The 17763-nt window shown below is 44.0% G+C and overlaps 1 protein-coding gene across 1 annotated transcript in view; it reads left to right on the forward strand.

Moving 5' to 3' along the window:
* Positions 1-17763, forward strand: part of MVK (mevalonate kinase) — a 163782-nt gene that overhangs the window by 102460 nt on the left and 43559 nt on the right. Inside the window, exon 9 of the mRNA XM_085636377.1 lies at positions 12809-12925. Within this exon, the coding sequence (XP_085492503.1) occupies positions 12809-12925 (117 nt within the window). The remainder of the gene's footprint in view (positions 1-12808; positions 12926-17763) is intronic.

A 17763-nucleotide genomic window follows, 5' to 3' on the forward strand; every position in this document is an offset into this window, starting at 1 on the left:
GCCTTGACAAACATCGGCTAACATTGCCCCAAAAAGTAAACCCATAGGTGACCTATCCATCTTATTAGCAAGCATATGAATGGTCTTCAAGTGAAAAACGTGATAGTATGCGAGCAGATGCGGTAGAGCCAAGCCCCCTGCCTCCAACCTCCTCCTCCACTTTTTCCAAGCTATCCTAGGTCCCTTTGTAGCCCAGATGAAGCTACCTGTTTACCCCTGGCGCTTGGCTATATCCACCTTCCGAAAAGTTAGAGGAATAGAATTGAAAAGAAAAGTACTTTTTGGGAGGACAATCATTTTAATGAGATTCACATGACCATATATGTTTAAAGGTAAGTTGGCCCATCTTATCAACAAACTCCCTGGATAACTTTTTTCCAGTTTTTTCTAGGAACAGCCACAATTTTCTGTGTAATTAATACACCCAGGTAGCGCATTTGAGATTTAACCCCCCGACTATTCTTGTCCTGGTTCCATTCCATAATTTCGTTTTTTTCCGCATTCACCTTTACCCTGAAATCAAACCAAAGCTCTCCGCTTTTGCCATCAGATTGGAGATTGCAGCCTGGGGGTTGGTAGTATAGAGAATCAGATCATCCGCATATAGAGCCAGTTTTGCCACTAACGCAGATGATTTAAAGGGGAGATAGTGGAGTCTGCTCTGATCAAATTTGCAAAAGGCTCTATATACAGATTAAAAAGGAGCGGAGACAGGGGACATCCCTGCCTCGTGCCCCTGGTGATATCAAACCAATCTGACAGTTCTCCATTTACCAGCACTGTAGCCCTAGGGAGATAATCTAGGTTTTGCGCAGCCCTCACGAGGTTCTGCGGAAAACCAAAGATTCTTAGCGCCTCCCAAAGATATGCCCAGTGCACTTGGTCGAAGGCCTTAGCTGCATCTGCAGCTTCTACGGTCAAAGGCAAATTCTGGGCCTCTCCCATATCTATAGCCCCCATCATCAAGAACGTAAGCTCATTAAGCTGCCTCCCTGGTATAAAACCTTTTTGATCTGAGTGTATAACTCCCTTAATGACCTGTGCTACTCTTGAGGCTACTATCCCCGAAAAGATCTTATAATCTGTGTTAAAGAGAGATATTGGTCTTTACGAGTCGACTCTCAACAGATCTTTATTTGGTTTCAATATTAAATTTACCATGGCCTCTGACCAAGAACTGGGAGTAGTTTCCCTGTCTATATATATCTATATATGACTGGAGCCACTTTATCTATGATTTGAGTATAGATCACAACTGGGAGGCCATCTGGCCAGGCTGCCTTCCCGCCTGCCATTTTCTTGCACTGTACCCTGATCTCCTCCTCTGCAATCTCACCCTCCAGAACCCTCTTTTCCTCATTTATTAATTGCGGAAGCTCCATCCATCTGAGCTAGAAAGGTTTCAACCTCTTCTGGATTACTTGTATTGTGCTTCTTATTTCTCCACATGATTTTCAACATCGCTGTAAACTTTATCCGTAGATCGTTCATCCTTGTCCCCAATGCACATTGCCTCTGTACAGTTCTCTTGCCTAAGTCCGATCTTACTTGGTAGCTGAAATCCCCATACTTCAAAGATCCTTCCTTCAAGGCACGTCCCAGCACCAACTCCTTAACTGCATATGTAAGGAAATTAATCAATATTTTCCAGGCGTCTTCCTAGCAGGGTTTAACTTAAAGGGATCCCTGTGCACTCTCTGAATATCCTTCTCGAGATCTAGGTCCGGCCTGTCATGCAGTATTCCTTCTCTTAATAGTTTACAAATGAAACTCTTAATGTCACCTTTTTCCGAGCCTACCGGAATGCTAAGAACTCAAGTTATTATGCCTAGACTGAGGTTCAAGCCTCCAAGTCTTCCTGCAGGGATTTGTTATGGGATTTCAAGGTCTCTATATCTCTGGAAATCTCGGCCACAGACAGAACCTTCACCTCCCCTTCCAAAATCACAGTGCGTTGCGCAATATCATCTAGTTTTTCCTCTCGTACTCCACATTTGTCTTGGATACCTTTTTGGTTACTCTCAGATCTCGAATTTCATAAGAATGTCCTACCTCAAGTTCAATATAATTTTTTTCCAACTGATTTACAGTCCCTCCTTCAGCCTGAGGACTAACTTCTCCTTGGCTTGGTTCATAGATGGTCGACTACTATCTTGGGGCGGACTCAAGCTCGGACTTGGGCTTGAACTCAGACTTGAACTTGGCCCGCTCCCATCTTGTACGTCCCTTGCCAAGTTAGCCAACAGAGAAAAACGATTTTCAAGAGGGAGCGATATTGTCTGCGTCAGCGTCGGGGATACATTACTCCTTGCCCCCTGCATCGCCACTGTAACCTGTTCCATTATTCTGAAATAGGAGCTAAGGGATGGTGAGGGCTTTGAGAGTGAATGCACCACTTAAGTCACACAATGTTTAGGTTTTCCCGCAACTTTCGGTTGTACTGAAAGTGAAAAAAACACGAGAGTGACCCCTCAAACCCAAGACCCAGGGTACTATAGTCAATATTCAAAAACAGCTACTCTTGGCAAGTGGATAACCATTATTATATACACTATTATATGTTGCCAATACTGTTATTGATTCTTTCGGCATAACCATTGCTAATGACAAATACTCATGTCTGTTGTTTTTCTCTCGCTTTGATTTTTTTTTAATGTTGAATCACTGTATGACAAATTATTTTATCAGTTTTTATTATTGCCGAAAGTGATGTGATGTACATTCTGATGTTGTTTTAATTAAATTTTTGTATACATACAAATCCTTTGGTTTTTCCTTTCCTAGACTGGTGTAGTAGTATGGTGTGATTGTTTGAATAATAGTGTATATATTGATCGGTATTCCACTTGCCAAGAGTAACTGTTTTTTAATATTCCCTGCAACTTTCACCACCTTTTAAATAGGGGAAACAGCTACCGCCTCCCACTCCCTTAATCTCCCACCTTTACCTTTCCTCTCAGGGACCGACCGTAATTGGTACCGATTCCTTACTTGCGGTGCTTTATCCGCTAGTATATTGACTGAAGTATTTTCCTCCCCGGTACTCCCAACACTAGTGCCTACTCTGGCATTTCCTATGGCACTCTCCACCCCCACTTCAAACGCTCCTTAAAAGAAGAAAATATCTTTGGGGGGAGATCTCTTTCCATCGGCCTTAGCTGTACCTGCAATAATTCCTGAGGTTGCAGTCTGTTTTCCCCTACATTCATCTCCACAGAACAGGGACCCCCTGCCTGTTCAGTCAATTTCTTAACCCGCTCCTCCGTGTATTCAGAGCGTCTTCCTTCTGAAAACTGCTGTCCTGTGCTGCCTCTGCCTCTGCCTCAACCGACCCGGAAGCCGGCCAGTGCTGTTGCCGCACGGGACCTCTGCCAGAGAGCTGCTGCCCAGCACCAGATCCCCTGCTGCCGCCTCCCGTTGAATCCCATATAGAATACGTGTTTTAAATTAAAAAAAACAGGTAGTAAGCCTTTACCCTTATAATCTCGGTGGTCAAACTTAAGCGTTCATTTTCCGCAGCATAGCTAAGCGATTCCTGCTTTCTTCCATTTGCCTTCTCCCCTCAGTCTGGGAGCTCCCGCGACCAGCGTCTGCCTGCCACCATGTTTCCCTCTATACCATCCTTGTCGCCAAAATATGCTGTAACCACCTCCCCATACGACTGAAAACCTGGATGGTGAACAAGCTTCACTTTATTGGCAGATGAAAACCTGTGTCCATACAGCCAGACACCGCTGCTTCTAACCGTGTCCAATCGCCCTCCAATCCTCAGTATGTCACAATCATAACATCAACACAATACATTCCCAATGCAAGATTATAACTAGGACCCCCGGTTTTATGGTATTTATTTTTTCATAATTATTTTTAGGCCATTTTATATGTATTTAACCATATTTATTTTGATTTTTGTGTATAAATGAAGTTGAAAAACTGTACATTTCCATATTTATTTAACTGATAGACGCATAGAACTTAGTTTGATGTCTGTTGTGTTTTTGCTATTTAAGCTGCCAAATATCACATATCAATACATCCACTGGTAAATACTAGCATTATACCATAAATGTATGTTGACATATTCCATTATTTAAAGAACTTCATCCTTTTTTTGATTTCCCATGCTGTCCATATACTCAGCTGCGGGCCTATGATTCATCAAAGACAGCACGGCGAGTCACTTAAAAAGAGCACAATTTTCTATATCTATCCACTTTAAAAGATAAATTCAGACTGAAAACAGATGTTTTCTGTTTGTATTTATCTGTAAAAATCCATTAAAACTGCAAACATGGAGCCTTAATTATAACAAATTCCCGGGATGTGTTTGTCTCATAAGATTTGGGACACCTAGAACTTGTAGTAGAGGCTTTCTTACTATTTCTACGAAAGAGCCAGGAGCATATAATCAAGGTCTGAGTACTAGAGAGAGATCACATGTGGAAAAAACTTAGCACATGATCTTGCCTTTGTGGAAAGGAAATAAGTACAAACCCATCCATATCTGCACCTCACGTGCCTGTCCCAATACAAATCTGTTTTGCTCTTCATCCTAACAATGTTCCACCCATTTGGCTTGAGCATGTACTTTGCATGATGCTACATAGCTAATGGGAAGGTGTGGGTGGAGCTGTCATTGTGGAGAGGGCAATAGGTGACCCAGGTACATCGGTGCACTGCGCCAACTTTGGGATGGAATAAACAGCAAAGTTATGGAAGGGATGCTTGAAATAATCTCAACCATAGGTGATCAGTGCTGGCCTTTTTCTAGTCCACAGTTTTTTTTCACACACTACCACTCAGAAAGTGACCAACTATACTCAAATCACCCGTAGTCCTCTACCATTAGGAAGAGTCCAGCCCGAACTGCCATACTAGGTCTCCTACAGATAGAAACACAAGCACTTCCAAACCCGTTTCAGCCTACTTCGGACTTATCAAAGAGTGATAGCTTGAGTCCTCTGGCACAATGAGCCACCCATGTTGCACATAGGGCAAATTTAATGCCCAAACCAAAAGTCATCAACACTTTGGGTTGGAGCCACGACTGGTCTTTGTCTAGCCAGTGCTGTGAATCAGACAAATGGCACATCAGATATCAAGAGGCACCATCAGAACAGATAGTCTAGCCAACCAACGGCTGCTCTGTATGCACCAAAGTAAATGGAAACAGGAGTAAACCCGTTATCCCAGCTGAGACCAGGCAAGTATTATAACAATAAAACAATGTCTCAACTGGTATATCATACAAGGGGACAGTGTAATTTGTGTATCGATCACCTAGCACAGAAAGGGGACAAGGGAGACCAAGTAAGGGTGGAAGGGTTGTTATTTGCATATAGAAGCACAAAATACAACTAAATTGCAGTAACCATAAGAACCAAATGTGCACTGGGAGTGTTACAGTGAATAAACGGCGCAGTGACGCAAGTGATTAGGAAAAATGCAACAAAGTCCAATGAGCACACCAGCTACTGTTATAAAAATCTTGATGTCACAAAGACCAAGGAGCAGGCCAGGTGTTGTTAAGGACACGCCAACATCACAAATTCCAAAGTGATGCTGGTATATGAGATGACAAAGGCAGGAGGTGTCAGATGCGGGAGTGAAGACAAAGTATTTCTACTTCAGGATCCTGAAGGCAGCCCTGCCATATGAATTAGTTAAGATCCAGGAAAACGAGATGTGTATGCTGTTGGTGGAGTGCTCATTTGAACTGTATCTAAACCATAGCAAGATGGCCTTGCACTCAAAGTATTCAGATGAGTTTCATGGACTGTGGCCTTCCCTGACCTAACCTGGAACCTCCCTTCCAAAAATACAGAAAAGAAAGTGGGAATGTTAACTTGGAGTGATCAAAGCGGCTGCTGGAAAGCCATCCAGTCACGGTATGACTCAGCAGGCACCCACAAAAAGACAAAAAAAAGATCTATCTAAGCTGATCAGGTATTGAAAAGTATTTTTAAAAACAGATTGGGGACTAAAGGGCCATTCCTAATTCTGCCAACCATTTATTTACAAGGCAAAAATATGAGTAGCTGAGTGAGGCATTTGAATATTACTTTATGTTTGAGGTTGTTCATGAGTTATGATTCTGCGGGTAGATGGTACACCGATGCGGGATGTGGGAAGAACTGTTTCTGTGTCATTACCTTCAATTCAATATGGTGAAGATATAGAATGAGAGAAGCCTTATGTGGATTGATACAAAAGTAGTGACATCAGGTTAGGGGGTGAGAAGAAGTAAAGGCAAACTCAGATTGAACATTTGCCCAGGGTATAAAGTGAGATAGGATATGGCTACTGTTTTAAGATCCCAAGGGAGAAAGAATGCAGACTTTAATTGCCATAGAGGAAGTTGTTGCATGGGGGGAGCTGGGTTTGGAGGGGCAAAGAATCAACAAACTTCATATTTTAGATGCAAGGGAGTGTGTTCATTTCTCAAGGGTTTGAATAGAGACAGAGAGTTATATTGCTCTAGTGTAGGGCTGTGAGGGAATGGACACGTTCTAAAGAGCGAGCGTGAAAATATCAACTCTATGTTGGAACGATGGAAAAAAAAGATTGTTTTTTACTCTTGGACATTTTGAGACATTGGTTCATTTGCCATGGCCGTTGAGGACAATGGTTTAATTCCCTAAGGTGATAAGTAGAGGCACTCATCAGACGTTTGAAATATTTTGGGTGGTGACCTTATCAGGCAAAAATATTTGTTCGAGGTATATGAGCTGCAGATCACATACTTAGGATAGTTGGTCGCCATCTGGTGTTGGGCTCGGATGCTTGCAGTTTGTTGTTGTCTTCGGAAGAAGTCTTTGGTTACGAGTTGGGTGACTCCTCCCTTGGACTACAGTGCGCATGGGCATCCACTCCATCCTCAGATTGTTTTTTTCCGCCATTGAGTTCGGATGTAACTTTTCCAACTCCTTGAAAATCTCAAATACAAGCTTTTCGAAGCGAAAAAACTTCTACAACTACATCAAAGCACCTTCACTCGACATCAAATTCATTGGCTCGATTCCGGACGTCGACGCGGGCTGCTGGACCTATCCACGCCGTGAGGCCTACGGCTCATGGAAAGGACGCCGTTTAAAAAATGCCCCCAGTGTGGAGCAGTTTCCGCACAGTGACCATCACAAAGTCTGCAACCTGTGCCTATCACCGGAACACGACGAAGCCAGCTGTCCAGCCTGCGCAGCATTTCGATCCAAAAAGACCATTGAGGATCGAAGAGCTCAACGCCTTATCATGGCACACAGATCAGCCCCGGAACCAGTAAACATCTTCCATGAGGGTCCCGATGTCCCGGAAGAGGATTCCGAGGAACTTCAAATCATCTCAGAAGCAGACGACTCAGACGACCCCATTACTCCGGGGCAACGCGTGAGTACCACTGCCCCAACCCCTCCAAAACCGAAGGTATTGGTCAAAACCGAAGACACCCTTCAGAAGCCCCGCCTCCGGGCTCGGCTCCGAAGAAACATAAGCCTTCCGGTGGCTCGGGCCCGAGTAAGCCGCATGTCATTGTACCCCTGGCACCTTCGGCACCGAAGACAAAAGACCTCTTGGCACCGAAATCGGATCCGACACCTTTGGCACCGAAAACATCGAGGCCCATAGATAAACCGGCACTGAAAGTTCCCAAGCCGAAAGACTCAACTTCGGCACCGAAACCTTCTTCGGCACCGAAACCACCGGCTAAGGACTATAGTACACCTCCTAAAGCCAAAGACTCTACAGATCAACCAAAACCTCGATCGGAACCGAAAAAATCGGCGCCAAAATCTGTTCCTGAAGAACAAGAACTTTTCCATCCAGATCCAACACAAAAAAGGATCTATATTAATCCAAAGACTGGACATGTCACTGCAGTGCTATGTAAGAAACAGAAACTGGACACAATACCTGCCCCAGTTCCTATAAAAAAGAAGGACTCGGCAACATCACCTATGCCTCCTTCCTCTCCCATACCACCTTCTACCCCACCCCCTCTGCCTACACAACCCTTACTTCTACCATCTCCATCACATATACCACCTCCACAGGATGATGATGATGACCTAGGGGGAGGAGGAGATACTTATAATACTAATATCCGTTCACGGATCCAGATACCGCACCATTGGATGAATGGGCATACCCTCTACCAGATATACCTGACCCTACACCATATCCCTCCAAACCATCACCTCCAGATGACCACCTGGGGTTTGGACAACTAGTAAACAGAGCGGCACTTTACCATGGCGTCACCATGCACTCTGATGCACCCGAGGAAGACTTCCTCTTGGACACTTTTGAACAGTCTCAGAAGTCGGTACAAATTGTACCTATGCTTAAAGGGGTGATAAAACACGCCACAGAAGTATTTAAAGACCCCGTCCATGCCAGGGTGCTTAACCCAAGAATTGAGAAAAAATATAGACCTGCCCCAGAAGATCCTTGTTACATCAAAGGACAGCTCCCTCTGGATTCTTTGGTCGTTTCCAACGCAAGGAAACGCACCATCTCCCAAACCACGGGAGATGCACCACCCCCTGACAAAGAATCCAGACTATTAGAAGCCACGGGCAAACTAGTAGCAGCACAAGCTGCCAATCATTGGCGTATTGCCAACACCCAAGCCCTATTAGCACGCTACGATAGGGCTCACTACGATCAGTTGGAGAATCTGCTACAACACCTGCCAGACCAATACAAGACCCAGGCAAATGACCTTATACAAGAGGGAAAACTTATCTCAAATGCGTCAATTAAATGTGCATTTGATGCGGCAGACACCGCCTCTCGAGCAATAAACACAAGTGTACTCCTTAGATGCCATGCCTGGCTACGCATTTCAGGCTTTGAGCCACAAGTACAAAGTACCATATTTAGCCAACCTTTTAACCAAGAACAGCTGTTTGGGCCAGCAGTTCACACTGCACTTGAAAAAATGAAAAAAGACACCGAGACTGCCAAGTCCATGGGAGCATTGCAGTCTCCACAACCACGCGGCTCCTTTCGACGCTCCTTCTACAGAGGAGCCTCCAAGAATATGGGAGCAGACACCTCCTCTACATTCAAAACCTCTACACAAACATCCCCTAGTAGAGGATATTTTAGAGGAGGATATAGAGGAAACAACAACAACGGACGAGGTCGAGGCAATACCAACACTCGTACCTCCCCCGCCACAAAACAGTGACTTTCCTCCACTCCCCCCAGACCATTCCACTCCAGTCGGGGGAAGACTCAAACAGTTCCTACCTGTCTGGAACTCCATCACAACAGACAAGAGGGTAAGACAAATTATCCAGTATGGTTACTGCCTGGAACTCACCACTACCCCTCCACACATACCATCCAAGCAGCGTTACAGGTCACCAGACCATCTTACGCTCCTCAAACAAGAAGTCCTCTCATTGCTTCAAAAACATACAATAGAACCAGTTCCCTTACAACATCAGGGTACAGGGGTATACTCTCTCTACTTCCTAATCCCCAAAAAGGACAAGACTCTAAGACCAATACTCGACCTCAGACTCCTAAATCTGTACATAAACTCAGATCATTTCCATATGATCACTCTTCAACAAGTGCTCCCACTACTACAACAAGGCGATTTCCTTGCCACACTAGATCTCAAGGACACTTATTTCCACATTCCCATACATCCTGCTCACAGGAAGTACCTAAGGTTTGTGGTGGACAGACAACACTATCAGTTTACAGTCCTTCCATTCGGGGTAACAACTGCGCCCAGAGTATTCACCAAATGTCTAGCAGTAGTAGCAGCGCATCTCAGAAGAAAACAAATTCATGTCTTCCCGTATCTAGACGACTGGCTAATAAAAGCCAACTCATTCAACAAATGCGTTCTACACACTCACCGAACTATTCAAATCTTGCACAACTTGGGATTCACAATAAATTACCCCAAATCTCATCTCCAACCCTCCCACATACATCAATATCTGGGAGCCATCATAAATACCTCCAAAGCCCTAGCCTGGATAGCCAATATACAAGCTCTCATCGTAAAATTTCAAACCCAACACTCTCTTCCAGCAACAGTGTTCATGCAACTGATAGGCATGATGGCGTCATGCATCTTCATTGTGCCTTCTGCAAGACTTCAAATGCGTCCCTTGCAAGAGTGTCTAGCACGTCAGTGGAATCAGGCTCACGGACAACTAACAGATCTGGTGTTGGTGGACAACCGCTCACATCGCTCTCTAAAATGGTGGAACACAATAAACCTGTCCAAAGGGCTGCAGTTCCTCGAGCCTCTTCCACAAATAGTGCTAACAACGGACGCATCACTCACGGGATGGGGAGCCCATCTCCTAGGACACACCACTCAGGGCAAATGGACCACTCAACAGAAAGTGCTCCATATCAATTACCTGGAACTACTATTAGTATTCCTAGCAATAAAATCATTCCAAATACATCTCAAGAACAAAACTGTCTTCATCCGGACGGACAACATGACAGCCTATTATATACAAAAACAAGGAGGCACACATTCTCTCCAGCTGTCCCAGCTAGCACAGAACATTTGGAGATGGGCCATTCCCCAGAACATATACCTGCTTGCAGAACACCTTCCAGGGGTTCACAATCAAATTGCCGACCTGTTGAGTCGACAGACTCAACAGATCCACGAATGGGAATTACATCCAAAAGTCCTACTCCCCTTTTTCCAGAAATGGGGCCAACCAGACATAGATCTGTTCGCCACACACGAAAACGCAAAATGCCCAACCTTCGACGCCAGGTTTCCCCACCCACAGTCCAAGGGCAATGCGATATGGATGAACTGGTCAGGCAGATTTGCGTATGCTTTTCCGCCTCTCCCACTCATTCCATTTGTGGTACGCAAGCTCAGGTAACACTCTCTCAAACTGATCCTAGTAGCCCCCATATGGGCACGCCAGCCCTGGTTTACAACAAAGCTGGAACTCTCTCTAGTTCCACACCAAAAACTGCATCTCTCCCCGTCCTTACTAACCCAGAACCATGGAGAAATAAGACACCCAGATCCAGGTCAACTGAATCTAGTGATCTGGCTCCTGAAGTCCTAGAGTTCGGTTACCTCAACCTACCACCAGACTGTATGAATATTATAAAAGAGGCCGGACGACCTACCACTAGAGCCTGCTACACTGCAAAATGGAAAAGATTTGCCATTTACTGCACTAACAATGATATACGCCCACTGGATGCATCCATACAGAACATCATTTGCTACTTACTACACTTGCAAAGATGTAATTTAGCGTACTCATCCATACGTCTCCACCTAGCAGCATTAGCAGCCTACTTGCAAAATCGACAACACTTCTCACTATTTAGAGTGCCTGCGATCAAAGCCTTCATGGAAGGCCTTAAGAGGATTATTCCTCCCAGATTACCACCCTCTCCAGTGTGGAATCTAAACATTGTTCTTACAAGGCTCATGGGACCCCCTTTTGAATCTCTGCATAAATGCGAACTACAGTTCCTCACATGGAATGTGGCTTTCCTTATCGCTATCACATCCCTTATACAGATAAGTGAGATCCAGGCTTTAACCATACAAGAACCATTCCTACAATTACACCGCAACAAAGTGGTTCTTAGAACAAATCTGAAATTCCTGCCAAAAGTCATATCTCCGTTCCATCTTAACCAATCAGTAGAGCTACCAGTGTTCTTCCCAAATCTATACTCGGTAGCTGAAAGAGCTCTTCATACCTTAGACGTTAAAAGAGCCCTACTTTACTACATTGACAGAACCAAAGCATTCCGCAAAACCAAACAATTGTTTGATGCTTTCTCTCCACCACATAAAGGCAACCCCATTTCCAAATCTGGGATAGCCAGGTGGATAGTTAAATGTATCCAAATATGCTACCACAAGGCTAAACGCACACTAACAGTTCCCCCTAGAGCGCATTCCACACGCAAAATAGGGGCTTCCATGGCATTCTTAGGAAACATTCCCTTAGAAGATATCTGTAAGGCAGCCACATGGTCTACAACACACACCTTCACTAAACATTACTGTGTTGACGTGCAAGCAAAACAACAAGCTTCTGTAGGTCATGCTGTTCTTAAAACTTTATTCCAAACTGCTGCAACTGATACAGGTGACCACCGCTAGGGGAGACACTGCTATATAGTCTATCCTAAGTGTGTGATATGCAGCTCATATGCCTCGAACGGAATATGCTACTTACCAGTATGCATCTGTTCTTGGCATGAAGAGCTGCAGAGCCACACACGCCCACCCACCTCCCCGGGACCTATATCTGTTCCAGCATAGTCTTACTTAGACATTACACATGGACATCTCTCTCTCTTTTTACAAACTCCATCATTTCCCATCATGGTGAAAAACAATCTGAGGATGGAGTGGATGCCCATGCGCTTTGTAGTCCAAGGGAGGAGTCACCCATCTCGTGACCAAAGACTTCTTCCGAAGACAACAACAACCTGCAAGCATCCGAGCCCAACACCAGATGGCGATCTACTATCCTAAGTGTGTGGCTCTGCAGCTCTACATGCCAAGAACAGATGCATACTGGTAAGTAGCATATTCCATCCTATTGGAAAGTAGCTCTGATTAAATATAGGTGTACATCAGTAGAAAAAACGAATTGCAAAGTACTTAATAATAGGCCAATAGTTACATAAATTGGTGGCTTGGGATTTAGGTTGTAGGTAGAAACTACTTGAGAATGAACAGCAGGGGCATTCTGTCAATTGCAAAATGTAGCAACTATAAAATATACTTGAAATGGTAATTTCTCATTTTTTGTTTTACCTCCCTGTTATACAGTTTCCTGCTATAATGAATCCAGTATTAGATTCAGTCGACGCTATCGCCAGTCTCTGTGAGCATGTTTTGGATTCTATGGTGGAAACGCTGTCGCTGGAACATTACCCAGTATTGGAAGTAAGTTGTTTCACTCGTATGTACTTTCATTAACAATAATCTATGTTTTGTTCCTATAACTAGAAATCTGGATTTGAAATGGGATTGTTATGCCTCTGTTCAGTGAACCCCAGCCTGAAGTTATGGTATACACCAGTTACAACATGTTGATAAGGAGAAAAAGCCACCAGAACACTCCCTTGCTAGAGAGCAGTTATGGTACGTTCACCTTCTGAAGTGGTGCTCGAAGAATAAGCCTTCTAGCAGAAGGAGGTGGATAATGGAGGAGAATATTCCCTATATTTGATTATCTAGTCTTGTTGGTTCCTTGTTGAAATGAATTGATCATATTATTCTAGCTGGAAAGATCATGTTCATCCATTAGGGCTGGATTGATGCTGTGTTAGCTCATGATAAACTGCAAAATGTTGCAGACTAGAGCTAAGCTTAGTCACTAACACCTTAACTCAGGCGCATCCAAAGGATAAGGTGGGCTGTATCAACTTTGCCAGATTTTCATAATAGTCACATAAGATACGCTTACAAACATTGAATTTAAATAAAAGTCTTTTTACTGGTAAGGATCCTCAAGCCCTGCCCATGATTTTGAAACCCCTTCTTAAACTGGCTCAATGGATGTATCCTAGATCAGTGATGAGAATTTGTACAGTATCTCTAACTATGGGCATATCACCCATCTACATTCTTCCTTAGTGGTGCCCAGCAAACTCCTATTCCAACTAAATTATTTTGTGATAAACTGGACTTGTTTAATGAAAGTACCAGTTTGCTTTGTGTGAAAGTGGCCTTCACCACCTGCTTTTGAAAACCTGTGAGCATTACAGAAAGACAACCGCAAGCATGCCTTCTTCTTAGGTTTCACCTGCGCTAGTGCTGTGCTTGTGAAATCTATTTTTTACATTATAAACTTAAAAGGGGTAACATCCTAACCCCTCTCTTATCTGGCTTTTCTTTGGTTCCTCTGCTGGTCACTTAATTTTCCCCCATTTCTATTGGCTGTAGCATATGTTCCTATGCTTGTTCCTCATCAGCTTCTCTTAGCAGTTCCCAGTAGCCGAAATACTGTTAACAACCGCTTTGGTGGAACTATTTTTTCATAAAGTTTTGCCTCTTTCTGCTTTTTCGGCTTGCAGCAGATTTATATAGGGCAACTTGGAAGAGATTAAGTGATTTGCCCAGAATCACAGGATGTTGCGCTGCTGAGATTCAAACCGGGATCCCCAGCTCTCACATTAGCCGCTCTGGCTGCTGCGCCACATCCTGTCCACTCCCATAATGCTTGTTTTTTGTTGTTCATCTAATGAAATGATGCTCTTCTGTTGCTACTAAATCTGTCTCTGTTGACTGTGGTTTCATCCTCTACTTCCACCTGGACCATTAACTCTGCCCTGCAGATGCTAGGGATTACAAATGCCATGCCAGGTGCGTGACTGACATCCCACGTCCCTCGCCACCATTAGGCACGTGGAGCTCTAGACAGGGCATGCGGGAAAGCTCACAACATATGTGTGAGTTGACACAAAACATGTCAATGAGGGATAACATTTTGCCCAAAAATATTCACGTGAAAACAAAAATAAAACCATACCAATCCTTGCCCTAGCTGTATTACGCCATTGCATGGCCCTCTGCTAACCTAGTAAGGAACATGTTTCCGTGGTATTACTTAAACATTAACGACCTATGTATCAGGCATTAATAGCTGCTTTCGCCTAATATATATATATATATATATATATATATATATATATATATATATATAATCACTCACTCTTTTCCCTACTGCTTCATGTCTCTACTCCACAGTTTCACTGAACTTGCAATAAAGGTAAATAACAGTGATCATTTTGTGCGTTCAGGGCCTCCTGATTGGCTGAACCGATTTTAGTCTTCTACCGGTTACTTGTTACCTGGTAGTGCTCAGAAAACATTGGTATAGCCCATTCTTTACCAATAGATGTTACTAGTATTAATAAACTGAATGAAATCAGTGCATCTTATCTCTTCAGTGACTCAATGCCCCCACCCATCCCTCAGTCTCTGAGCTTTGTGAAAACGTCCTCCAGACATTAGCATCCACTTGACTCTGAATGATTCATGTGAACTCCAGCAGGAAATAACCCTCTTTTTCCAGCTGGGTGGTCTGAAAACTTACATTGCAAGAACTATTCTCTCTATGGAGTTTGACTTCTGCAAGGATTCTGTGATAGCAAAAACATAGCCTGGACTGTCAGAAGAAACAGTTGTAAATATGGATATTACAAGCATTGGTAAAGCCAATAGGTTTAACCCATGCGAGAGCTATTGGCTTTTTCAAGGCATGTTGCACAGCTGCACGAGCTGCTGTACAACATTTCTTAAAGTCAAGAGGCCATCAATGTAGTGTACGTGCTTTTTTCCCTTGACTTTTGAGACGGTCAACGTGGTCATAGCACTTTTTTTCTTGACTTTAAGCCATGATGTCTAAAAAATCCTTGACCAAGCCAATAAATCTCACATAGGCGAAACCTTAAAATAATAGAAAAGCCTGAACAAGTCGAGGTGCTTAAGAAAACATTAACGCTCTGGCCGCTGCGCCTCAAGAGATTCTGTGTTCAGAACCTCAAAATCATTCAAGGATCAAAAGAAAAGGAGTAATAGGAACGACTATTGTTCCTAGATAAAAGCTTTCTGTAGACACTCTTAGAAAAAAATATTTTATCAATAGCTTGATACGTGGCAGCTTAACTCGGCAGGCAACCAACCCATGCAGAGACTGAGCCTGCCGGTACAGTTAAATGGTTGTGGATTCCTCTTCATAATCACACCAAGAGTATTTTCGTTAAAAGAGTAAAATAAGTAGAAGCTTGGTTTATTTATATTTCCCCGCGAAATGGTACAATGCACTTCTCTGGACAAATTGCGTGCATCAAAATAACAAAAGTATGAAAAAGAATCAAAAAGTATCCTCAGTTTGAAAGATCGATGAAGCACATAATTTCTGTGACCTGTGCCTCTCCCGCGCTCACAAGTGTTGGTAAATAAATGGGGAGCCCAGGGGCCTGGCCACGTCACTTGGACCCTGAAACTAAAATGCTTGCCTGCAAGACAATGAAGACCAGAGAACATAAAGGGAGCGGGGATGGTTCTTGCTAACTTTATTATACATCCATATGTGCAGGAGAGCAGGAAAATGGTTGCTCAGGGAATGATTTTGCATCTGTGGTGGATTGTCACTCGGTTTTTCAGGTCATGACGTCCCTTACCTGATGAAGTGCTCTGATGCCATAAATGTTGGTGGTGTTTAGTAGGTCTCTCCCGCTTTTGCCCTGCAGGATGGCTTTGGCGTCTTCCAGGTAGCCAGTTGTGCAAGCTGGCAGGAATTTGGCAGCCTCATTGAAGCGATCGTCCCAGGACTTAATATGGACAACGGGAGGGGTGTGGGAACAAAGTTAACACGGACAGCGAGAGGGGGGGCGGGAAAAAAGTTAACACGGACAATGAAGAAAGTTAACACTGACAATGGGTGTGGGACTAAAGGCAACACAATCTACAACGGGAGGGGGGTGACGACAAAGTCAATATAGATGGCCTCCATGATAGCAGCAGTGCTCGGAACAGGAAAGCTGAGGCAAAAGAAAACAAGCATCTACAATGCAATAGGACTCGCATTTACGCAAGACCTATTGCATTGGAAACGGAGTGGGGGCGGGTGAGCGAGAAGTCACGAACTGGAGTGCAGGGCACAAGAAGTCCCGGACTGCGGGAGGGGGGGAGACACCGCAAGAAAATAGTTTTCGAAGTAAAGGGGCCAGTAGCCATGGAAGGATACAAATGACGACATGGCCGTCATAAGGAGGGACTAACATGCCTAAAACCAATCGGAAGGCAGCATTTAGAACCTAAGCCAATGAAAAAGATGGGCGGAGAGTGGGCGATGCTTCCACAGTGCTTCCACGCCATACTGAATACTGCATGCCTCGCAAAGCAAGCAGCGCATGCACACTGTCGCTATAGGCTCGATCTGAAAAGCATTACTTGTACTTGCCACATACGCAGTACTACAACATACTGTAACAGAGTGAGCAAAGTTGCTGCAGTGCATCACCTGGGGCGAGAAGAACTGCACCGTATCTTCAAAGAAATGGCCCAGTTCTGCTCCGTCCATGCGCTGGCTCACGGTGTGCTGCCTTGCCCCAACGCAGATACTTGTTTGTGTTATGATCAGGATAGTTTTTGTGCAAGAAGTGGCCTCTTCGTTAAAATGTACCCTTTGAGGCTTTCTCCCCAAAGAAAAAGATATTTCTTATGCCAGCCTTGAACAGGTGCCAGATTTTGCCTCCACTGTTTACAAGTCTTTGTAAAATGGATTTGAGGCAAACAAACATGGTTGCTGCACGGTAACACCCATGGACCACCCACGGCCTCCCTGACACAGTGTTGCAAGCCAGCACAATGTGCTGTTACTTTTTGATTCTTTTTATTATTAACAAAAGTGTCACAGATTTACAGTAGTTCAAATCAAGGAGCACGAAAATCAATCATACTTTGCACACAGTATTAAATTCTCATTTACAGTTTTACAGCAAACAGTGAAATATTAGTGTGTTGACTCTGTTAGGGATGGTTGCGTCTGCAGACCTGGTGGTTCACAGATGTTACCTCTGTAGTCATTCCACTTTTCCCATATTTGCAACCACTTCTTAGGGCAGCCTTGCGCTACATACACTGTTTTTTACGAAACATGCACCAGTCCATGGCGCTCTCCCATTCTCTAAGATTTGGGGGGGGTTGCACACCCCCCTATTTTCTTGCTACATTTTTCTTGGCTATCATCAATCCCAGAGTCACCCAGGTTT

Source organism: Triturus cristatus, chromosome 11, assembly GCF_964204655.1.
Source record: "Triturus cristatus chromosome 11, aTriCri1.1, whole genome shotgun sequence".
NCBI lineage: Eukaryota > Metazoa > Chordata > Amphibia > Caudata > Salamandridae > Triturus > Triturus cristatus.